Source organism: Lissotriton helveticus, chromosome 1_1 (assembly GCF_964261635.1).
Source record: "Lissotriton helveticus chromosome 1_1, aLisHel1.1, whole genome shotgun sequence".
Taxonomy (NCBI): domain Eukaryota; kingdom Metazoa; phylum Chordata; class Amphibia; order Caudata; family Salamandridae; genus Lissotriton; species Lissotriton helveticus.
Window position 1 is genome coordinate 156788410 of NC_136057.1, and position 25151 is coordinate 156813560.

Sequence of the window (25151 nt, forward strand, 5' to 3'; positions counted from 1 at the left end):
TTTTTATTTATTTATTTATTTTATTCGACTTATATAGCGCATTATAACCCAGGGGTCCCTAAGCGCTTGACAGGTAAGCACAGCAGAGTTCCTAAGAAACCGTTCTGAAAGTTATAGCCCATCCCAGGCTTTCTGGAAGAGAACAGTTTTTAACTTCTTCCGAAAAGTCATCAGATTGGATTCCTTCCGCAGATCTACCGGTAGATTATTCCAGGCTGCTGGGAGGGTGTTGGAGATGGCGCGACCACCCACTGTGGCCAGTCTAAATCGTGGTTGGGTCAGGAGAGTTGCTTCAGAAGATCTTAGCGACCTACCCGGTTTGTATGGAATCAGGCGGGTCTTAATGTAACTTGGCGCCTTTCCATAGAGCGATTTGTGAGCAACACAAATCCCCTTAAAGAGCACCCTCTGCCTTACTGGCAGCCAGTGTAAAGCGCGCAGAAGTGGGGACGCATGCGAACTCCTTGGCTTCTTAAAAATGAGCCTGGCAGCATCATTCATTACCACTTGAAGTTTGTCCAGAAGTTTTTGGGGCAAGCCTAAATAAAGCGAATTGCCGTAGTCCAACCTTGATAATATCATTGCGGACACAGCCCGCCTCAAGGTGGAAAAGGACACGAGTGGCGCGATTTTCCTAAGTTGCCGAAGAAGACCGACACATGTTCCCACCACCATGGTGACTTGCTTCTGCATGGATAGTTTGTCATCCACCTGAATGCCTAGACTTTTTACGACCGTTGCAGGTTCTGGGGGCGACCCTAGTTCTCTTGGCCAGAACCCGTCGTGCCAAGGATTGCCCGCAATGGTGATTGGTAGGACCTCCGTCTTATCGGGGTTGATTTTTAAGGAGTTCTGAGACATCCAATTAGCTGTATTCTTGAGAATGTTTTGCAGCCTTGCTGACGACCCAGGAGCATCATCCAATTGGATAATTTGGGTGTCGTCGGCGTAATTATACACCTGACAATCCAGTTGATTGAGGAGTGCAATCAATGGTTGAAGGTATATATTGAATAGAAGGGGCGACAAGGCCGACCCCTGCGGCACTCCGCAAGAAATTGGTGTAGGGGTAGAGAGCAGCTCTCCCAGCTGTACTCTTTGCGTTCTCCCTTGTAGGAAAGAAGCAAACCAGGCATAGGCTGTGCCCTGAATGCCGGAATCCCTCAACCGCGACAGAAGTTGTTTATGACACACGGTGTCAAACGCCGCGGAGTGGTCTAACAACACCAGGGCACCAGGCATCTTCCTATCAGCCCTATTCCTAAGCTCATCCATGATAGACAGCATGACCAGCTCCGTGCCGTGATTCGCACGGAAGCCCGATTGGTTTGGTTCCAACAAACCATTCCTTTCCAGATGATCGGACAGGTCAGACAGAACATGCTGCTCAAGGACTTTGGCGAGGAAAGGAATCTGGGAGATAGGCCTGAAATTTTTCAGGCATTTTACGTCTGCCCCTGTTTTTTTTAACAGAGGAATCAGTCGTGCCTCCTTAAGAGCTGACGGAACCTTGCCTAATGCTAGGGATGAATTCAGGAGGGCCAATAATTCCTCTTCTATTCCTGGCATGGCCAGTTTAAATATTTCAGGAGGGCATGGGTCAGCCTGCGAGCCAGACTTAACTCGCCCTAGAAGCAATGCCAGTCTATCCTTCGCAATCAAGGGTAGAGTATCCAGAGGTCTGTCCACCTGCTTCCTTGGCCAAGGTGGTCTGTATGGAGCAGGCATGCACAGGAGTGCGAGCAATTTCAGAGATGATGTCAGTGATTTTGTTGGTAAAAAAATCCTGAAATCTTTGACAGTCCTCAAGAGTAAATTCCGGCCTCTGCTCTTTTATCTTTCTGAGTTCATTTAGAACTCTAAAGATTTCTTTTTGTGGATCTTTGGCTGTGGTGATCCTTTCCTCGTAGAACTCGGCCTTCCTGGCTATTATTGCCCGTTTGTACGTTGCTAATTCTAGCAAATACAGCCTTCGCGTATTAGTGTCATAGGCTTTACGCCAAGCTCTCTCCGCCTTACGTAGAAACCTCTTCTTCTCCCTGAGGGAGTCGTTATACCAAGGGGATCCAGCACCTCTGTTTACTAAATTGACCCTACGTGCTGGCGCCACATGATCGATCGCCCTACGGAGTCTTTCATCCAAATTACTACAAAGAGTATCCGGGTTAGTCGTCAGAGGATGCTGGGGTGGATTCGCTAGGAGCTCTGCTACCACTTTGTCTCCCTTGATGTTCTTCCATTTCCTCACCACCCTCTGTCCTTCCACCGGTTTCGCTCTCTGTAGAATCATCCGGATAGCCCCCTTCACCAAATAGTGATCCGACCAGACACACGGCAACGTGATCGTCGAACCCCGTGCCGGAAGTGACGTCCACACAAGATCCAGCGTGTGCCCTTTCACATGTGTCGGCCCCTTCACTTGTTGGGCTAGCCCCATTGACGATAAAGCCTCATCAATCTGGCTGGCCTGGCCTTCTTTCGGGGTTACTTCCCAGTGATAGTTAAAATCACCCAGTATAGCCATATTATCATACCTTGAGCGCAGATCCTGCACTAATTTCAAAAACAGGTCTGAGAACTCCGGCAAGGCCCATGGGGGGCGATACACCACCAAGACTAACAAGCAATCAATCCCTATCCTCAGTTTAACGCCCAACACCTCTGCTCCTCCCAAATTTTCTGCCAGGATTGTTTCTCCTCGCATACGATCAGCGAACAAGAGTGCCACCCCTCCACCTCTCTTCACCCCAACTCTATTACAATATAGAGCCGAGAAGTTTGCCGGTAAAGCGGCCACAAGATCCGGCAACGAGGAATCCTCCAGCCACGTCTCCGTAACTCCTAACACATCGAAATCCCCATCCTCCAGTAGTGAAAACACACCTCCATAGTGTTTCTGGAGGGAACGGGTATTTAGCAGCCCGTAGTGCAAGACCTCGGCTTTAGGTGCATGGAGCCTTCCGGGCCCTTTCTCCGGAGTTCTCCACAACCCCTCCTGTTGAAGTAGGGCCACACTCCCTTCCGCAAGAGATGTATTAATCAGATTAATTTCCAGTAGCTCACCTCTGTCGTAGATGATACGCGAGCCAGGGGTCCTGGCCCCGGGCCCCGTCTGGTCACGGATGGGCACAGATGGGCTCGCCTCCGGCGCGCCCGCTGCGCGCGTACGCTGCACGCTTGCATTTGGTAGGTTTAAATGGCCTCCTGTAAGCCTATCGCGTCGGACAGCAGCTGGCCTGCTAACAAAGATGTCCGCCGCAGCCGGCACTACCTCACCCAAGATGTCCCCTCGCACACAGAAGCAGCTAAAGGGCCGCTGTAACAGCGGTGGAATTCTCCTATTAACGTGCAAGCAATGTCCTATGAAAGCCCCGTTTTCCCCCACATAAGCACGACGAAATTAAGGCAACTAGAGAACCAAGAAATTAAAAATGGGCAAATGTAAAATACAGCGCGATCAGGTTGCGCAGCTCGAATATTAAATTGGGCAGTTATAGAGTCTAAAATAAAAGCGCGACCAGGTTGCGCAGATCCATCAATTTAAACAGCAACTTTAAAATATGCAATTGTCCTTAAGCACAGCAGCGCTTACCTTTCAGGGAGAGCGCCAGGTCAATCTGTCTTAAATGGCCTCCTGTAAGCCTATCGCGTCGGACAGCAGCTGGCCTGCTAACAAAGATGTCCGCCGCAGCCGGCACTACCTCACCCAAGATGTCCCCTCGCACACAGAAGCAGCTAAAGGGCCGCTGTAACAGCGGTGGAATTCTCCTATTAACGTGCAAGCAATGTCCTATGAAAGCCCCGTTTTCCCCCACATAAGCACGACGAAATTAAGGCAACTAGAGAACCAAGAAATTAAAAATGGGCAAATATAAAATACAGCGCGATCAGGTTGCGCAGCTCGAATATTCAATTGGGCAGTTATAGAGTCTAAAATAAAAGCGCGACCAGGTTGCGCAGATCCATCAATTTAAACAGCAACTTTAAAATATGCAATTGTCCTTAAGCACAGCAGCGCTTACCTTTCAGGGAGAGCGCCAGGTCAATCTGTCTTAAATGGCCTCCTGTAAGCCTATCGCGTCGGACAGCAGCTGGCCTGCTAACAAAGATGTCCGCCGCAGCCGGCACTACCTCACCCAAGATGTCCCCTCGCACACAGAAGCAGCTAAAGGGCCGCTGTAACAGCGGTGGAATTCTCCTATTAACGTGCAAGCAATGTCCTATGAAAGCCCCGTTTTCCCCCACATAAGCACGACGAAATTAAGGCAACTAGAGAACCAAGAAATTAAAAATGGGCAAATATAAAATACAGCGCGATCAGGTTGCGCAGATCCATCAATTTAAACAGCAACTTCAAAATATGCAATTGTCCTTAAGCACAGCAGCGCTTACCTTTCAGGTTCTGTTTTTCTTGCTTAACATGTACTTATATTTTTATATAACGCCCACTGGACAATTGATAAATAAAGAAGTGAATGCAGTTCCTTCTCATGCCTAATGTGATGTCAGCGGCGCAACCCTTTGATAAAGTTCAAGGAAAACGAACAAAACATGTTAGGGCTGCCGGCTGCTTCGAAATAAAGGGATGTAAGCTTTGTCGTGGTGTGCGGCTATTTACTTTCCTTGTCTTGGAAAGGTGGTTGGTGGATATTTAACTGAGTGGTTCAGCCGTAAGCGACGCACCGCCACAAGAGCGCCATAGCCTGCCCGAAACTGAACCGCCTTTGGAGAACGCGTAAGCAACAGGACAGGCAGGTGCCGCCAAAGACTGCCTCTGGTATTGGTTCCAGGGAAACTTTGAAAATGGGTTTTCTGGGACACGACGAACTTTACATCAGGAAATTGGCATGAGATATGACCCACTGGAGGACAAAAACAATCGGATAAAATTAGGAACTGCATGGACCATAAAACCTAGCGACGGAGTGTAACGCCCACTGGACAATTGATAAATAAAGAAGTGAAGGCAGTTCCTTCTCATGCCTAATGTGATGTCAGCGGCGCAACCCTTTGATAAAGTTGAAGGAAAACGAACAAAACATGTTAGGACTGCCAGCTGCTTCGAAATAAAGGGATGTAAGCTTTGTCGTGGTGTGCGGCTATTTACATTCCTTGTCTTGGGAAGGTGGTTGGTGGTTATATTTTTATAATTACACATTTTCTGTTTGGAGATTACATTTTATCTGTCTCCTTGGGGGGCCTTTTTTAGTTTCTTTCTCAAATAAGAGTTTGTTCCTTTCTGTAGCTTACACCCTTTTTAGGGATCATAGTGTGAGTGTAGGATCTGTGGCTTCTTGTGCCCTTACAGAGGTAGGTAGGTGTGTGTGTCTGATTGTCTGTCTGTCCCGTCCCCGTCCCCATCCCCGTCCCTGTCTTTAGGCTCTGGCTTCTATGTCTTGTGGACCGTTACTTCAACTGGATATCCCTTTTTGGGGGGGAAATTTCCAGGAGTTTGGTTTATTCTTCATCTTTACCTACTGGCCATGTCTGGTTGTAAGTCGACTTGCTACAGGCAAGGGTTAATTTTCATGTTTTCTTTAGGTGGTACCAGCCGTTAAGGTACTTGTGGCAGACAGCATTATCTTAATGCTAAATTACCCAGGATGTGTTATCTCTCTCGAAGTGTATGTTGTATTGTACCTTGGGCTGGTTTTTCATTTCCATTTATCTGTGTGTGTATTTAGTGTATGCATAAGTGTGTTGCATATGTGTTTACACATACTGATATATAGTTTCACTATGTCTAATGAGACAGTATGTCCCTTGTATTATTACAAGTTTTTATTGTGAGTTGATTATCTCTTCACTATAAGTTTTGGGTATATACTACCTTGCGATGAATGGGTTTATTCATCTGGTCTTTAATGAAATGGGTTCTGGAACCTCTTCTTTTCTGGAATGTGTAAGGACCGGATTCCTGCAAATATTTATTTACTGATGTAGAGACTGCGGTTTTTATGGCAGTCACTTTGCCTTTGGCCCTTCCAGTATAAGGGCTCGCTTTACCCTTTGGGGGTTACACACGAATGACTAACTGAGGTCTGATTTTTTCTAGCAGGGTGTTATCATGCTCCCCTTGAAGCTTTCGTTTTACGAGCCTGTGGTGTTGTTTATTATTTACATTATAAAACCTGTGGCAATGACCACGTAAAAAGAGCCATGCTCTTTTTTTAATCTAATTACTATGTATTTCTGGTATTTTGTCCGTTTCGACCGGCTGGTTCTCTTTGAGAACTTTGCTAGGATTAGTTTGCAGACCCTCCTCCGGGTGGATATACCTATGGTATTTAATTCAAAAGTTAAGGAATCTGGGTCTAGATGTCTCTATCAGATGAACAGGTTACTTACCTTCAGTAATGTATTTTCTGGTAGAGGCACAGTCTAGCTGCAGATTGCTTAATGCCCTACCGATTCTCCCCGCTCTGTGAACGACCTATAATATAAGGGTTATTACATTTTTCAGCACCGGTTATGTACACTGGTGATCACTGTTTCATGTACTTGTGTGATTTAACCACCCATTGGGTCCTATGGTTCACAAATTGGTATTGTTATACCATACATTTCCATATTCAAGTTATTCTTTAAAAGATACGTTGATCTTTTTTGCCACAGAGTTTACAGTTTCTATGGTAGATCTGTGTTCTGGCGTGGAAGGCTTCACAAAAGAAACTGACGTCCGCACACTGGAGAGGACTTCTATAACTCCACTGACGTCATAACAGGAGTCGACATGATCGCGGAGTCGTATGGCGATGTCCCCCGGCGTGTAGAGGTACTGCTGAAAAATTTCCAGATCCAGTCTGGCGCCTGGGGAGAATTCAAAACTTAAGGAATCTGCGGCTAGACTGTGTCTCTATCAGAGAATACGTTACTGAAGGTAAGTAACTTGTTCATATTGATGAAACTTAAAAATGTATTCTGTGGAACACCATATGGCCTTTGGTATAGGAGTGTGATCCAGTATCTAGAAAAGTCCATCCAGATTACTTAATTGCCTTTGAATACATCAGCCTTGTTTAATATACCTAAAACTTAAAATTCTTTTGCCACACACTTGCCACTGCATCAAAGCACATTTCAGTCACCTGGATAAGCCAGTAATACTGCCTTACATTCCTCAGTATTTACCTCTCCAAGCCCTCCTCTTGATCTTTTCAGAACACAGTTTATTTCGATCCCTGGTGTACTTGGCATGATATGATTCTTCTCCCTATGCTCCTCGGTAGTTGCATTATTTTCTGATAATTTTGTGTGTCTTTCATCCTGTCCATCCCTCTAATCAATTTTCATCCTAAACTAGGAGCCAAACCCTTTCCTGAACTCCACCATGGAAGCAGACACCCTTATCAGAAGTTCCACTCCTCCGGCCAACAAAGAGCAGGGCCGGCTTGGCACACCAGGTCGTAGCCAGCCCTCTCTTCACTTCCCACCTGACATTGTCATGTTTGATGAGGCTCTGCGAGACATCGTGGCCTCCCGGCCTTCACATCATGGTGTGGATTCTGGGCATCAGGACACAGTGTCCGCTCATGGCGCCCATTTCCTGGAAATCAAGAACACTGAGAGAAGAGGTACATGGTGAAGTTTGTTACTTGTGAATATACCTGCAGCTGGTTGTGGATTGAGGAGCAGCTAGAATCCCAATGAGTTCTGTGAGGGATGCAGCAGTCTTGTGAAGTACACGCTCTGTGACATCATGAGATTCCTTATAACATGTGGCGTCGGAGACATGCTGAGAAACCTGGGCTTCTCGGTAATCCAATAGGGGAATGTGACTTGGCAATTAGAAATAGAGGGTGAGGATATCAATTATTTGCAACCACTAATCAGGGTGGGGGCATGCAGTGATAACACTAATATGCTGATTGTGCCACCAAAGGTGTTTGAACCCTTTTAATGAGCCCCAAAATGCATGCAGACTGTTCCAGAGATCCACCCTGATAAGTGTGCTGTGCTTTCTTTTCCAGAAGTGGAGAAGCAGTTGAAGATTGAAAACTTGTTTGTGACATGGCAGCAAAGATCGGCTCAGTCTAACATGCCTATCACTGTAAGTGTGTATCTTTTTTTTCTCTAAACGCTCATCAGTAATTGTGGCTGTCCATCTGCCTGTGGGTGTCAGTCTTAAGTACTCTTTACTGTGCAGCCCATAGCTTTCTCACATATCCTAGTGAGCCACACATGATGCAGGAATGCATAGTGGGAATCAGAAGAGACAAGGGCTGTTTGTGTTTGGGTTTCTGCATCTGTTGAATTTGCTCTCACTGTCAGAAGAAAATGTTTTGTTAGAGGCCTCTTCTGCTAGATCACACCCTCTGTTTGAGGATAGATACTGCACTAGACCACACACACACACACACACACACACACACACACCCTTACCCCTTTAGACTGCCTAGTATGCACTTTTCATGAATTCAGAGGAGATAAATCGTCTCCTGTATCTTAACATCTGTCTTGTTTGCAGACTGCAGATCTGGACACACTGAAGCAATCTTCACGGCTGGTTCACTACTGTGCCACCCCACTCCTGTTTGATGCGGTCTTTCGTCAGCAGATCCAGGCAGACCAGCAGGTGAAATTTGAAGGGAAGGTGAGTTCTGAGCAAGAGAATGGTTTGTTATTTATTTGAAGTTTTTATATAGCACAGCCAGACATTTAAGGTAATTACCATATCTGAAAGAGATAATTAGTTATAGATTCCTTACCTTAGAATTACCCCCAGGCGTCAGACTGGATCCGGAGAATTTTTCGTCAGCAGTACCCCTGCGCGGCAAAAGGTGGCGTTGATCGGCTCCACGTTCGTCATTGGCGTTGTGATCGCCGGAATGACGTTGCAGTAGCTACTTAAACGCCGCCCTCGCACGCTGACATCAGTTATTTCTTTTTCTGCGCCAGCCAGCGCAGATCCGGACAGAGCGGTACCTCCAGTCACTTTTTGACTGACTTTTTTGGCGACTTATGTCGACACCGTTTTGAGTCCTCGACTCCTGGTGCCTGTAGGAATGCCCGATTTCAAGGCTTGCGGCTCCTGTCGACGGTTAATGTCAGTGACGGATCCGCACCGCGTGTGCCTGTTCTGCCTGGAACCTGACCACGACTTAAGTTGTGTTCCGACTGCCGGACCATGAATCCGAAGTCTTTGCGGGAGTGGTCCCGAAAGCTTCTCGAGGCCCAGCAGTCCGCTCTGCGCTGTTTGAGGTCCTGTTCGCTTGGGAGGTCGAGTGACTGGTCGTGGACCCACCACCACCAGTCTTCTTCCAAGACTTTGCACTCCTCAGGAAAGTCGAAGCACAAGAAGAAGTCGAAGAAGCATCGTTGCTCTTAGACTTCTCCCTGTCCGTCGGCCGACGTGACGAGGGATGTGGGCGGTGCCCCTCCCACAGCTCGGCGTGCGGAGCCTACTGGGTCGACTCAGTTTTCCTTAGACCCTGACTGACCCCTGCCCACCTTCGGAGTTTCTACGAAGCGATGCATGCCATCTTTGGGAAGCCCAACTCTGCTAGCGCACCTTCGGGCTCCGCGGACTCAGCTGGGGGCCCTGGGCCTTCGCCCCTGGCACCGCAGGGTCCCCTTGGATCCAAGCCTGAATCCGGATCAGCGATGGTTGACCTTGTAACACCTCCCCCTGCGCCGACTCCATCTGCATCGCGTCTGCAGCTAACGCCGGTTGTGTCCCTAGCCAGCATCGACCCCAGCCTCCACCCTCAGGTGGACAGGGAGCTGGACCAGCGATGACCGACGCCAGATCAGGTGCCGACGGGTACTATTGTGTTGTGCCCCTGTTCCACCCTAGTGTTTTTTTCTGGCCAGATTGGCAACCAGAGGAGTGGGAGGGGTCTGGAGACCCTTTGACTGACCAGTTGCAATATGAACCGGACTGGAGAGAGGAGCTGGGGGAAGCCAGTGGTTTGGGTACCTCCCCAGACCTTGGCATGTTGTCTCCTCCTACCGTGGCTACGGAGGAGGGAGCATCTTATTCGGTGGTGTCGCGTAGGGCGGCCGAGGCTCTCAACCTCGAGCTCCCTACGGTGGCAGTCATTACTAGCCTCCTGACAGAGTTGCTTCAACCGGCAGCGAGCTCTTCAGAGCCCCTGCTACCGTTTAATGAAGCCCTCACTGACATCCTTTTGGGCACCTCGTCTAGACCCAACACAGGGGCTCCTGTGGATAGGATGATTGCCCGACACCCCTGCCCGGCCCTGGGCGATCCCACTCTCCTCTCCCAACACCCCACCCCACGCCTGAGAGCTTGGTGGTCCAAGCCTCAACGTCCAAAGGCGCTTTCCCTAACGCACCACCTGATAGGGAATCCAAAAGGCTGGACCACCTTGGGAAGATGTTTTTGTCCTCCAGCTTGGGACTGCGGTCGGTAAACCCTGCTTGTCTGTTGGGCCATTACACCCACTCTGTGTGGGATATGGTGGCGCGGGTGCTGGCCCAGTGCCTGGAGGAGGCCCGGGCCGTGCTATCCCGTGCAGTCACCGAGGGGAGAGACGCAGACAAGTTTACCATCCGATGTGGGCTGGACACAGCAGACTCACTAGGCAAGACGATTACAAGCCCTTCGACGCTATGCCTGGCTGAGGTTCAATGGCTTTTTCGGGATTTCCAAGCTACCCTTATGGACATGCCTTTTGATGGCCGTCATCTGTTCGGCGACAAAGTAGACAACGCGCTGGAGCGCTTGAAGGACTCTCGGCCTACTGCAAAGTCCCTGGGCCTCTCCACCACCCGACCTGCGCATTCTGCTTTTCGCCCCTTTTGTGGCTATGGAAGGGGTGCCCTGCTACGTTCCACCCAGAGCCACAGGCTGGCGCAAGCTTTACAGCCTCAGCGCGGCCAGGGACGTGGGACCCACCGTCGTGGGTCTGGGGACCAGCGAGCGAGCCAGTCCACCATCGCCCCCTCTGCAGCAGCCTCCAAACTCTCCTAGATTGACCTTTTAGGGCCACCAATCGCCAGTGGGCGGCAGGATTCGCCATCACCTCCCCCACTGTCGCACCATCCCGTCGGAGAGTTGGGTTTTGCAAATAGTCAGAAGGGGCTACTCCCTCCCCTTCGAGGCTACCCCCAGCCATGCCACCTCCGTTCCATCGAATGTCGGAGGACCAGCTGGCCCTTCTCCAACAGAAAGTTATGGCTCTATTAGCAAGGGTGCCATTGAGCGAGTTCCTGCCCCAGAAGTAGGTCGTGGTTGCTATTCCCACTACTTTCTGGTGCTCAAGAAGGACAAAGGCCTGCGTCCTATCTTGGATGTCAGGAACGTCAACCGCTTCATCGGGAAGGAGAAGTTCAAAATGATGATGCTAGCTCAGGTACTTTCTGCCCTAAACCCTGGAGACTGGTTGCTAGCGTTGGACTTGCAGGACACTTATTTTCACATCCCCGTCCTGCCGGCGTTACCTGCGGCTCAGTGGGCCACGAGCACTTTCAGTTTATGGTGCTCCCCTTTGGCCTCACCAGTACCCTGGGGTGTTCACAAGGGTGATAGCGGTGGCCACAGCTCATGTGCGCAGATTGGGTCTTCCAGTCTTCCACTATCTTGACAACTGGCTGTTGAAGGCGGGTTCACCCCAGGCTGTCGTCTCCCACCTCCAGACTATGGCAGACCTCCTGCATTCACTGGGGTTTTCGATCAACGTGGTGAAGTCACTCCCTCTCAGAAGCTCCTCTTCATCGGAGCGGTTCTGGGCATGATGTGGTTTTGGGTCTATCCTCCCGAGCAGCGAGTCTTGGATTTTCGTCTATGATTCTGATATTTCAGCCTCTATACTGGTCAGGGTGACCCTGCGGCTGCTGGACTCCTGCATCCTGTTGGTGGATCATGCCAGATGGCATATGCGGGCTCCGCAGTGGGACTTGAAGTTCCAGTGGGCACAGCATCAGGGGAACCTGTCCGATTGCGTCCAGAACGCGTAGGGCTCTGCAGGCAAATTGCAGTGGTGGCTAACAAACTGGGATTGGGTCAACGGCAGATCCCTCTCCCTTCCCCAACCGTTTGCGTCCAGATCGCGTAGGGCACTGCAGGCAAATTGCAGTGGTGGCTAACAAACTGGGATTGGGTCAACGGCAGATCCCTCTCCCTTCCCCAACCGGAGAACACGGTGGTGACGGATGCATCACTTCTAGGGTGGGGCGGCCACATGGAAAAGACGGAGATCAGAGGCCTCTGGTCTCCGGCGGACTCTGAGCTCCACATCAACCTGCTGGAGCTCCAGGCGATTCGTCTTGCACTCAAAGCATTCCTTCCCTCTGGCAGGGGAAGAGTAGTGCACGTGTTCATGGACAACATCACCGCCATGTGGTACTGTACCAAACAGGGAGGGGTGGGGTTGTGGACCCAATGTCAAGAGGCCCTCCGTCTCTGGACATGGGTGGAACATCAGGGCATATCCCTGGTGGTTCAACACCTGGCAGGTTCACTGAATGCCAGGGCAGACAAACTCAGCCGCAGGTGCATGATGGATCACAAATGGCGTCTTCACTCGGAGGTGGCGCAAGGTCTCTTTCAGCAGTGGGGAGAGTCTTGGTTGGATCTGTTCGCTATCAAAGAGAATGCGTAATGTCAGCAATTCTGCACGTTGGAATTTCCAAGGCGGCACTCACTCGGCAATGCTTTTCATCGCGAGTGGAGTTGCGGTCTGTTGTATGCCTTTCCGCCTATACCACTTCTGCCGAGAGTGCTCAAGGAAGATCAAGAGCGATCGGGCCCAAGTCATACTTTTGGCTCAGGATTGGGCACGAAGAGTCTGGTATCCCGAGCTGTTACCCGTGGCATTCGATCCTCCGATCCCACTGCCTCTTCGGGAGGATCGTCTGTCGCAGCAGCAAGGGACGGTTCTCCACCCGAACCTGTCCAGTCTACACCTCCTTGCTTGGAGATTGAGCGGCGACAATTGACAGCCTCTGACCTTCCTTCCGAAGTCTGTGATGTTATCTTGGCAGCCAGGCGTCCATCCACTAAGATGGTATACGCCTGCAGATGGAACAAATTTGTGGCATGGTGTGCAGCAAAGATTGTGGATCCCCTTTCTGCCCCCTTTCCGAGGTTCTCTTGTTCCTTCTGTCTTTGGCCCGGCAGGGCTCTGCTCTGGGCTCTCTGATGGGCTACTTCGCAGCCATTTCAGCCTGTCTTTGGCTTTCTGATCAGCCTTCTCTTTTCAAGTCCCCTGTTGTAAATCGCTTTCTTAAGATCACTACTCATCTTTTCCCTCCTGTTTCATTTGTAATGCCTAAGCGGGACTTGAACTTGGTTCCTATTTACCTTATGTGCACTCCCTTTGAGCCGCTTTATAACTGTCCTCTCAGACTTTTACTCCAAAGACTGCGTTTCTGGTTGCCATCACCACTGCTCGCAGGGTGAGTCAGCTACAAGCTCTTTCTTCAAAGCCTCCTTTTCTGGGTGTTCATCCGGACAAAGTTGTTACTTCTTTCACATTGTCAAAGCATCACTTTGCCCACCTTTTTTCCACTTCCGCATCCTTCTAAGGCGGAAGAGAGACTCCACCATCTGGATCCAAAACGTGCGCTTTCATTTTATTTGGATCGCACCAAGCAATTCCGGGTGGATGATCAGCTCTTTGTTGGCTACGTGGGCGCCAAAAAAGGTCGGGCCGTGCACAAACTGACTATCTCTAGGTGGGTTATTTTGTGCATTAAAGCTTGCTACTCTTTGGCAAAGCCTCCAGTGGGACTGCACACCCATTTCACCAGGGAAACCGCAGCGGCCACTGCTTTGGGACGGGGAGTCCCTCTCAATGACATCTGTCAGGCAGCAACGTGGGCATCTCTGCACACGTTCACAAAACACTACTGCCTGGACAGCAAAGTCAGAAGAGACTGCTTCTTTGGCCGTTCTGTTCTCCAGAACTTTCTGGTGTGAACTTGGTTCGCAGACCCACCTCCGTGGTTGGTATTGCTGGGGTGTCTATTCTAAGGGAAGGAATCTATAACTAATTGTCTCTTTGAGATGAACAAGTTACTTTCCTTAGGTAACGATATATCTGTAAGAGACATAGATTAGTTATAGATTCCTTACTGCCCCACCCACCTATCCTTCCCGTTCTGCAAACTGAATTTTAGGGTCAGGGAATCCTTTACAGGGCACTAGCTTGTGCACCAGTAGTCAGTGTCTTGCATGGCTCTGCGCTTCTAGTGTGGAATGTCATGTAAAGAACTGACGTCAGTGAGGGCGGCGGCTATCACAACGTCATCACGATGCCAACGCAAATGTGGAGCTGACCGATGCCACCTTTCGACTCGCAGGGGTACTGCTGACGAAAAATTCTCTGGATCCAGTCTGACGCCTGGTAATTCTAAGGTAAGGAATCTATAAATAATCTATGTCTTTTACAGATATATCGTTACCAAAGGTAAGTAACTTGTTCTTTACTGTAAACCTTACTCAAGACAAATTGTAACAGGAAAGGATAGAAAGAATGACAAGCCAGAAAGAGCTAGAAACCTACCAGGCTAGCTTCGGGAAACCGAAGAGCTGATGTAATGGTCTAACTGAGAAGATGCTGATGGGAAGGGCATGGTGAAACTGTAGGAAAAGGTTGAGTTTGAGAAAGAAGCAGTAGAAAGGAGTTATGGCACATCTGGGTGAAGCTTATGTGGTAGTGGCAGGTCTTTATAAATCACTATGTTTTGATTGATGGCTACAGGTCTTTTCATAGTGAGCATATTAGAGGCAGTTTTTGCAGTTCAGATGAACTGGTGACTGCCCTGGAGGTGATAACCATTGATACCGGTCACATGGGATTTGAACCGTGGCCCCAGGCATGTCTCTTGAGTTTCAGAACTCAGAGCAAGACACCTCGGGCCACGGTTGTACCTGCATCTAAGTAAGTTTTCACTTTTGCTGCAAATTCCCTCCTGTAACGTGAAACTCCAATGATGATTATTTGTAGTTACACCTTGCCAGGATGGGCCACATCTGTGTAGTCACACCTCCAGGCCATCAACATCAGTGCCTGTTTTACATGGAGGGAACTGAAAAGCCAGACCCCGAGAATTACTGAGGGAGTTTAGAAAATTATTTCTTTTAATACCAAAAAATCTGCGTTTTCAGAACTGTATGAACCTCACACTAAAGCAAAACAATTCACATTCATGATGAAATGGCATTTGATTCAGTACTTGTACTGACCCTGAATGTTGATGTTTATGATGAGAATTGCATCTCATTGTATTTACCAGGTGCAGCCTGCACATCAGGTGAACTCTTGTGGGCACTGGCTCAAATACTTGGCCCAGAAGACATAGGCAAGTTCTCCTTTCTCTCGCTTTTCTAGAACTGGAAGTACAGAGTGTGTAATGGTTCTTTTTCAGATGTGCTGCATTGGAAGTACCCACCTATGTTTAGAAATATAGCCTCCTAGTCCCTATGTTATTCAGTGGGATTAAGGAGCAGTGCAGTGCTGCTGAGGTGTTCATCCCCCACCCCTTTTGTCCTGTTTAGCCATGCTCGGGCAGACAGGGATCGTCTTCCTGTCCCAGTGACATTCCATGAAGCACTTAGAAGTGATCCATGCCACCAAGTGTCTGTGATAGCCTAAGGAATATCTTAAGTGGAGCAGTTCAACTACTGCCTGTCCTCACAGGCGTCCTCTAACAGTAATCCAAAAACATTTGTTTTAAATGTGGACTGGGTCCTGTAGCACAACCTGGATCCCCTCCCTGAAAATTTATAACACATCTATTGGTAAGTGACACATGATAAGATACCCTCTCTGTGCATCAACACGGGGTAGGTTGCAGAGCTGCTGTGCACAAAACTTTCACTTTTGTGCATGGATGTGACACCGCTTGCCCCTGGTCTTTCCTACACACTTCATACCGACATAGGAGCAATATGTTTCCCACACCTCCCTCTGGATGCTTCCTTTTGTTTTGAGAATATACCTTATGTACGCGTACACCCAGGCAAATGGTTGGGAAATATGCCTGATACCCATGCTTAATGACAACTCATCCTAGTGCTTAGTCTCCTTATAGGCAGCTACTAGTAGGAATTCCCAGTCCCTCTCAGACAAACAGTCACACATCATCTGCTGATCATTCAGCCCCTGCACCGTACCCAGTCACACATTTCCAGTCTTGATTTGCCTCTGAAATAACGCATGACCTTTGCCTATGGAGTTTTTGTTTTTGCCTTGATTCTGGAGTGCAAACCTGGCCCAAGGCATTGATGTGCTTCACAACAGCACCAGGCTGGTACACATTTTCCTTTTAACACACAGGGAGATTAGATGATTTGCCCAGAATTACAGGATGTTGAACCCAGGCCTGGATTCGGACCTATTTCCTCATGTTCTAAAGTTAGCAGCAGTAGCTCTTGTCAGTATGCCACGTCTCCTTCCCATCATACATGGCAAGAGGGACAGAAACATGGAGGAAGAGTAGAACAAGCTCCTTGTTCACTGGAATGATGCCCAAAACAAGAGGAAATATTTGAGAAACATTCTGAAAGGAAAGCAAATTGTTTTATCCTTTGTATCCCAAAGGACACTCTTTATAATGACCAACAATGCTTCGGATATAACAGCATGACAGTGGCAACCTTAGTTTCATGCAGTGGCAACCATGGTGTCATGCTTTCATTCACACCTACAGCGAGGACAAAGGAGGGCAGAATGTAGTTTCAGGAAAGTTGACATCAATGTGAGTGTGCACAAGCCAGACATCAGCACCACAAGAATGATGCCCGTAGAGTAGTGAGTCTGGGAAGGCGGCTGAGCTTCTTAGAAGTAGAGAAACTTTGAGCCAATGGTGCCCTTGTTCCGTGCCAGTGTTGGTTGCGGCACTGACAGTATTCACCGCCATCTCTTGTTTTACAGAAGAGGCACCGCTCTAATGACTCCAATGCTTCAGGCCGTGATCGTAGCTACAGCTGTGACTCCGTCGAGATGCTGCCCTCCAAGCTGCGAGATGAGCCATGGCTACTGGAGATGTGCAACACCTTCATGCAGCAGTACATACAGTATCTGCAGAGCATGGGCTTCATCTTGGTGCAGGTGCGGCCTCACTCTCCGGCCAGAAGGTGAGCACACAACAGCTGCGTTGTTTACCGGTTTCACATCCAGTCGTTTCAATGTCTAAATTATTGTGAGTTCTGTTAAGCACCTTTTATTGATGTATTTATTTTATATGTGTTTCAAGTATATGGGTGACATATTTCGGTTCTAGCATATAGGTGAGGTCTCTAGCCCCTTTCTGAGAACATCCTTCAACATACCACAGTAAAGAATGTACAGTTCATGATGTTTACTGTGTACAGTTCATGATGTTGTGGCAGATACAAGAGCATTCAATCTGGGAGTTCTTAGGAAGGCAGAAACATGCAGAATAGTTTTGGGCAGTCACAGCAGTATGGAGAGCATCAGTTTTTTATATGCAATACTTTGAGTGAAGGTGTGTGGTGCATTCATGCTACAGAGGTCTGAGATGTCCAGTCAGTTCATTAATTCTTGTGGCAGATTGTGATAGCGAGGGGAAGATGAAGGCATGGGCCATTATTTGAAACTCCTGGGTGAATAGGATTGAAGTGCCGCACCTGATGCTTCTCTCAGCCGGCCTCTCTGATGACCCACTGGGCTTCCTAAGTGAGCACAGAGGATTTTCACTATGTCTTTTGTTTCACCTCACAATCAGGTTTTAAGCTAGAGGCTGCACTACGCAAATCGGTGATATAAAAAAAAGATGATTTAGCAGACCAGGGTGTAGATGCTTTACAAAGATATTAAATGGCATTGAAGAGAAAACTGAAACTGGATAGTGTCCATGGTTCACGTAAATGCAGGAGCACCCTTTGCCGTCAGTCTTTGAGGAAGAATGCAGTACTAGTAGTGAGGCCAGCATATAATTATTAGTGTAGGCTTTGTCATGGGTGAGCACCATCTAAAAAGAACAGGACAGTTCATGCCATGCTCTTTCCACTGAGCCCAGCAGTGCTGATCCTATGTCAAATGCTGCCTAGAGCGATTAACCCTTTTCCTCACCGCTGCTTGATCTACTATACAGCATAGGTCAGCTGCAAGGCCAAGCTGTCGTCCGAAACCTCACTGGGTGAGACTGAGAAAGAGCTCAATCTCTGATGTTTGAAGGCACAAGTAAGAAGGACTCTTCATGAGAGGTGTTGCGCAGCGGCCAGGGTAGCTGACTCCGAAGCACGGGCTCACGGTTCGATCCCCGGCGCCAGTGGTGGGTTAGTCCAGCACCATGTGACTATGAGCAATAGCTCACTTAATCTCCCCGACGGTTCCCTGCACCTTTAGACCCTTAGGGGTGATTAGTTTGCGCTTTACAACTACCGGGTTAATAATATTATTATTCATGACTATTTTCATTCCACCTTTCGTTATTGTGCCTCATTACTCATTACCCAGATATACACTTGATGCATTGAGTTTGTACTCTTATAACAGTACTTTGTGACAAACTAGCAGCTCACTTTAAGGAATGTAATATAAATTCCATAAATAATATTAGCTAGAGGGAAGGGTAGGGGTTTCAAGGATGGATAAGAGTTCATACATCTGGTAGCACTTCAGAAGGTGGGTCTTGGGCCTTCATTTTACCTTTTAGGTTGCCTTGGGGGCTTAGAGGGCAGATGTGTTCTGAGCCCAGGGGAACCATATTCTAATGTAGGGTGCAAGCAATGAAGACATTAAATTAGGACACTTCACTTAGGGGTTTCAAAAGATTTGGATTCCTGAGTTCAGGTTGCTTGAACAATTTGCGAGGTAGTTAGTCTTGGATAGCTTTGAAGTTCAAGCTCAGGAACCTGAATAAGGCCATATTTTTGTCTGAGAACCTGCCTGCCTGTTGGTGATAAAAGGAGGAGGAAGTGTTGCATGTAAAGAACAACAAAGGAAGAGCAGTACCATTGACAACTTCGTCCTTAGGGGTGAAGGATTATTGGAGTGGTGAAGCTTGCTGACAACTAGAGTTGTTGAGTGGGGGTAGAAGAGTTGCCTGATTCTGTATATGTTATGGTAGTGGCCTCAAGCGACTGAATACAGATGGGTAGGCAATGATTTTTGACAGAAAGTGAGGGCTGATGGTGTGGAACGCAAAAAATATAGAGGTGCAAGCAAATGCTGTGTCAGTCATCCCACTGAGGAAAGGTGTCACTGTGATCAGTTGTGTTCAATGTGATCAGTTGTGTTGAGTGGAATGAGGATGGACGTCCGACAGAGTGCAGTTTTTTTTTCTTCCCTATCTTTATTTGTTTTATAACATGAAACAGTAACGATGGACAGTCCAGGTCCCAAGCCAGGCCCAGGAGCAAACACAGTGGAGTTACCCATGAGGATGTTGTCACACATTCATCACCTGACAGAAAGTTCTATCAGTAAAATGCAAGTCATTAACATATAACCATGAGGTACAATCCATGTAATCAAATTCCCCTATGTAGGTCTTCCGCGGCAGGGGGAGGTCATCAGTTCACATCCCTCATCCTTCACAACCCACTCGACCAAGGGAGGGCTGGGGTATTCTGTGATGGGGTCATCTATGAACCCGCTATGACGAGTGGCTCAGAGTGCATTGTGCTTGAGGTGTAGCGCAGCGGCCAGGGCGACTGACTCCGGACCCGGGAGCTCACGGTTCAATCCCAACCCTGGCACCTGTGGCAGATTAGCCCGGCAACATGTGACTATGGGCAATAGCTCACTTAATCTGCCCCATGGCCCCCAGCGCCTTGACACCTTCGGGTAATTGTTTGCGCTTTACAAATACTGGACATTTACATTTACATTGAGACGGAGAGAGTGCAGTTGTAACAAGGTTATCAAGTTGGTTGAGGACAATCTTTTTGAGGGAAGATGTGTGGTCAAGTAGTTTGTGATTTAAAAGGTGTGAACTGGTCAAACACTAGTTTCTGTGAAGGACAGAAGTGAAACTGGCTGATAGTTTACTATTGTGTTTGAGTCTGTGATGGGTACTTTAAGTCAAGGGATTACCAGTGCTGTTTTGAAGCACTGATTTGTTGGCATTATGTTCAAGACAAATACGTGTGTTATCAGTTATGGTGAGAGTGCATAGGAGAGGTTATCTCACTATAGAATGGTGTAAGTTCATAGAGGATGAGTTTGGTAAGGCAGGTGAGCATGCGAGGGAGGTAATGAATGTATATTATGGGAGTGGGTACAAAGTAGGAGTGTTGATTGGGTATAAGAGGAAATTTAAGGAGGGAAACATTAGTGTGATCTTGGACAAGAAGGAGGAGGCAAAGCCACTGGCTTATTTCCTACGATACCAGTCCTGGTCACACCAAAGTATGGACACACGCAGTCTCTGGGTTAGTATTACTAGATGCTTTCTTTAGAAGGCAAACAAGGACAGAACATGTGCAAATATATTAAGAAATATCAGAATAATCATGCTGATAAAGAATGAAGAGAAGAGAATCTAAATATTATGAACAGAGGTGACATGAAATTCTGTAAAATCCCCCTTCCTATTGACACTTTGATGTGCAGACTTGGCACATAAAGGTTCGCCATCGAGAGAGGGCAGTATGTCATCACATACCTGTTTGATTCAAGTAACTGGCTTTGCTCGCATGCCAGGCTCTGTGAGAGCCCAACTTGCTATCAGATATTGTCTTTGGTGGAAATCAGAATGCCAAGATGTGCGCCTGTGTCTGAGAGAACTGAAGGTGCTGTTCTACTACTTTACAGAGCTGGTATGAGGATGTAGAGGAGAATAATCTGGCTCAGGGCTAGTGGTCTGATTGTGACTCTTTTTTTTAGGATGGGATAAAACTTAGATATTCCCTCCTCAAATGTCACTATCCTTCCCCAAGAAGCCATGGAGATGGTTCCTACACTGCTTGACATCTGGCACCTTTGGGAGATCGATGGCCGATGAGAGTTCACTCTGCGTGGACATCTTCCTTGGAGTCGGCATAGGACCCGATTTTGGATGCCAGGGTGTCTAGTCATGGCCTTGATGTTGAGTCGGTGTTGGCTGGAGCCAGTGCTTTGGCCCTTGGCATAACACTGTTGATGCAGAGTGGGCTTGGTACCGGAGGTCACACCCGAAGGCTAATACCTTTTGTAGGCAGTCACTGGGCTCCATACCTTACTCCTTTGGAGCAGTGCTTGGCCTGTGGCTGAGTCTGTTTTCAAGCTTTTTCCCCTGACTATTGATCCTTGGTGTGGATTGAGGAACAGTAACTCGAAGGGGGGCGGTCTTTGTTATGGGACCTGTTGTTTCATATGGATCCGCAAGCTCTGCTTTTCTGGGGCAGCTGGGATAGCTAATATGCCCTCCCCTCTTAGCAGTCTCCATCTTCTTGGAGCCCAGAGCGTCCGGCATGGTGATGGAGTGTCAATGCAGAATTGTATAGTGTACCAGTGATGCTAGCGGATAGGGCTTCTTATTTCTGAATCCTTGGCAGGCTGAGGAGTTTGACGTGGTCTCAAAGGAAGCAGAGGTTACGGACCCAATACATGTCTGTCAATGGAAGCTTGGTATTACTTTTTGTACAGAATGGAAAATGTGTATTCTCCATACCCCGGCACCCACTGACTCAATCTCAAATTACCTTTGACCTGGAACCATTCTGGTGGCAGGAATATGAAGTGCCAACATTTTCGATTATGTCTTTCAACGACGGCTGAGGATCTCCACGACTGTAATAGAAAGGAACAGAGATGGTTCGGTATCTCAAGGTGATTGGAACCGCATGGCTGAAAAAAACCGAAAACAATCTGAGGTGAAGTCTACTTGTACATTGTGGGCTAAGGGAGAAGTCACAAAATATCTCAAGACTGAAGAATTATTTTAAGAAATACAATTTGCAAAGGTCCTTGTCCAAAACATGATGGCGAGGGTATGCAGAGCATGTGATCTACAGCAACACATGCTAAAAACACCCATACATATTTGGTACCTCCATGCTCGGGGAAACCCAGAGGAACAAATTAAGGGGTAAAGCCTAGGCCGGGATATGCTCCTGCACAAGGAAGACTAGAGGGAATTACCATGTTTTTGACAAAAAGAACTGTAGTGGTGGATGGGCAGCAGCAATTGGACCAGCGACAGTGCCCTCTCCTTACTCCACCCAGTACTAACGGTTGTGACGAATGCATTGTTGCTGGGTTATGGAGGAAATCAGGGGACTTCGGCAGAAGTTCACCTTCACATCAACTTGCTGCAGTTGCGAGCAGTGCGCGTAGCACCGGAGATGTTCCTCGCGACTATCAAAGGGCGACAGGTACAGGTGCTCACAGACCACACGACCGCCATGTGGTACTGCAACAAACAGGGCAGTGTGGGTTTGTAGGTCCTGTGCCAGGTGGCTCCATGCCACACAACACCTGGTAGGATCTCTGAATGCCAGGGCAGATTAACTCATCCGTCTTTGTCTTGCAGGTTACGAATGTCGGTTACACTCTGAGGTGTCGCAGGGTGTCTTCCAGCAATGGGCAAGACCTTTGCTTGATCTGTTTGCCACCGCAGAAAATGTGCAGTGTGCAGAAAATATGCAGTGTCAAAGCTTTTTCACATTGGAGTACCTGTGGCAGTCCTCTCTAAAAGACACTTTTCGCCTACACCGGAGCTCTTTTGCCCAGATTACTTAAAAAGGGCAGGCGAAACGGGACTCCCGTCATTCTGGTGGCCACAGATTGGGTGAGGAGTGTGTTACCCAGAACTTGTGGCCATGATCATTTGTCCTCCTATCTGGCTTCCCCTTCGGGAGACCCTCCTGTCGTGACAGCAGGGCTGAGTTCTGCGCCTGAGCTTGCAAAACCTGCATCTCCATGCATGGAGATTGAGCGAAGACAGTCAATGGCTTTCATTCTTACTTTCATTCTTACTCCCAAAGTGGATAGGGTTATGCTGAGGGTTAAGTGTTCGTCTACCAATACAGTATATGTAGAACGCTAAGAGAAGTTTGTCACTTGGTGTTCCCCTGTCCCTTTCAACTCTTACAAGCAAGTTTCTCCGACATTCTTCTGTGCAGTGGGATCGTAATTTGGTTCTCACCTATCTCTTGTCCAATGCTTTTGAACCCATGCACATTTGTCCTCTTTGTCTGCTAACCACAAGGCAGTTTTCCTCATCACCATAAAACCTTCCAGGTGAGTTAATTGCAGGCATTGTCACTTCACACTTCGTACTTCCCAGACAAACTGGTCCTCCAGACAAAAGCAGACTTCTTGCCCAATGTAGTTCTACCCCTTTCACATAGGACAATCAATCACCTTGCTGGCTTTCTATGCAATGCCCACCCTCCAATGAGGAACAACTGTCCCACCGTCTTGACCCAAAAAGAGCTCTTACCTTCTGCGTTGATCGGGCGATGGAATACTGACAGGATGACCAACTACTCAGTTTCTCTGGAGCTAAGAAAACAATAGTGGTGCTGAAGAGAACCATCTCCCAATGGATTGTGTTATGCATCTAATCTGCTATGTGCTGGCCAAAAAACAACCTCCTGAAGAGAGGACTCAATCCACCAGAACAAAGGCTGCTACCACTGCACTGCACACACGTTGTGTCTGTCTTGGACATCTGGCAGGCTGCAGGCTGCTATATGGTCATCCCTCCATACATTCACTAAGCATTACTGCCTGGATAGCCAGGTCTGGCGTGATAGGCAATGTGTCCGATCTGTCCTGCAAGATTTCCTGTTTAGAGTTATTTCACAGTTCCACCTGCTGGGGAGATGTACTTCTTTGGCATCTATTCAGAAGGTGAGAGATATACAGTTAAAAGTATCTATCAGAAGAATGTTAGTTACCTTCGGTAACACTTTTTCTGGTACAGACTCCCTCAAAATGCAAATTCCGCACTGACCCACCCTCCTCCCTGTCCTGTGGAATGGACTCACTCTCCATTATTAAGATTCCATCTTTTGAAAACATCTGCACACTATCACATTTTGATGTCTATGGTCTCCATATTTGTTGGCGCAGACAGAGTCCAGAAACAAACTGTGTGCGGAAGTGGCTGATATATAGGGTCCCGATGCCATGGGTGGGGCGGAGCATCATAGAGCCGCGTGACCCCACCTACTGAGACTCAAGGGAATTGTTACTAAAGTTTCTGGTTCTAATCTGAACCCTTGAGATGTTCACAAGGTGAGGAATCTGCACTTAGATAAAGTCTTTACCAGAAAAGGCATGTACCGATAGTAAGCTACTTGTTCATTTCGAAATCTGCAGAGGATACAACCTAGTAAATAGGCTCACCACTTACACTGTATTGAAATAATTGACATTTCCAAACTGCTATAACTGTAACTCTCATAAGACAGCTGTCTTTTTGGTCTCCTGAATGAACAATATATTTGCAGCCTCTGCTACATTACATCCTTCTATACAAACTGGAATGTGACCTTTAAGGTGTATAATTTGATTGGAAATTGTTATCAAAATGATATTTGCAGCGCGTATGTGTCCTCTGTAAAAATGTGCTCAATCCTGTTATAGCTATTATGAAATATTCTGTCTGAACAAAGCCACGGTGCATCGACTGACATAAATTTTTTCTTGGAATCTCACTAATTTCTCACTGTGTAACGGTCCATCTGTCCACCGGACACTATAGGGCACTGATCACACAATTGCCAGGATGGGCATGGACAGTTCTCCTAAAGCCTAGTAAAGCATCTTTGCCTGATTATAATCTGATGTATTTTCCTCCTATTCAGAAAGGATATCAGGAAGACTTAGCAGGTCCATTCCCAGGCCAAGTGTAGGCTCAGGAGAGATTACCTTTGAAACTCAATTCAATTCAATTCATGTAGCTTTATTCGGCACATATAAAATGACCATAAAAGCACAAAGATAAAAGACATGGTAATAACAAATAGATCGATATCTAAAAAGGTTTACAAAAATATTGCAGACATGATTCATTAAAAACACATACTTTTCCTGGCATTAACACAATAATTTAAAAACGTAGCTGTATAAAAACAGATATCGGCCGATTGCAGATTAAAAATTAAAATCATTGCCTGATTAACTGTACGTACACCATATTTTATGAACATTGGTTTCAAGAATGCAGTACGTAAATTCGGGTACAGTTTGCAGAACAGTAAAAGGTGCAAAGTGCTCTGAATAGAAACTCCATCACACATGCATGGGCCCGACGGATGTTTCTTAAGGGTCGGAAGGGCC

General features: G+C 47.6%; 1 protein-coding gene across 7 annotated transcripts in view; it reads left to right on the plus strand.

Annotated features, from left to right (window-relative positions):
- SZT2 (SZT2 subunit of KICSTOR complex) overlaps positions 1-25151 on the plus strand; it is an 804663-nt gene that overhangs the window by 667167 nt on the left and 112345 nt on the right. For all 7 annotated transcript variants that reach the window (XM_078659317.1, XM_078659363.1, XM_078659315.1 and 4 more), the window contains 4 exons: positions 7304-7574; positions 7971-8050; positions 8468-8593; positions 16845-17047. In XM_078659317.1, coding sequence (XP_078515443.1) covers positions 7304-7574; positions 7971-8050; positions 8468-8593; positions 16845-17047 — 680 coding nt within the window. The remainder of the gene's footprint in view (positions 1-7303; positions 7575-7970; positions 8051-8467; positions 8594-16844; positions 17048-25151) is intronic.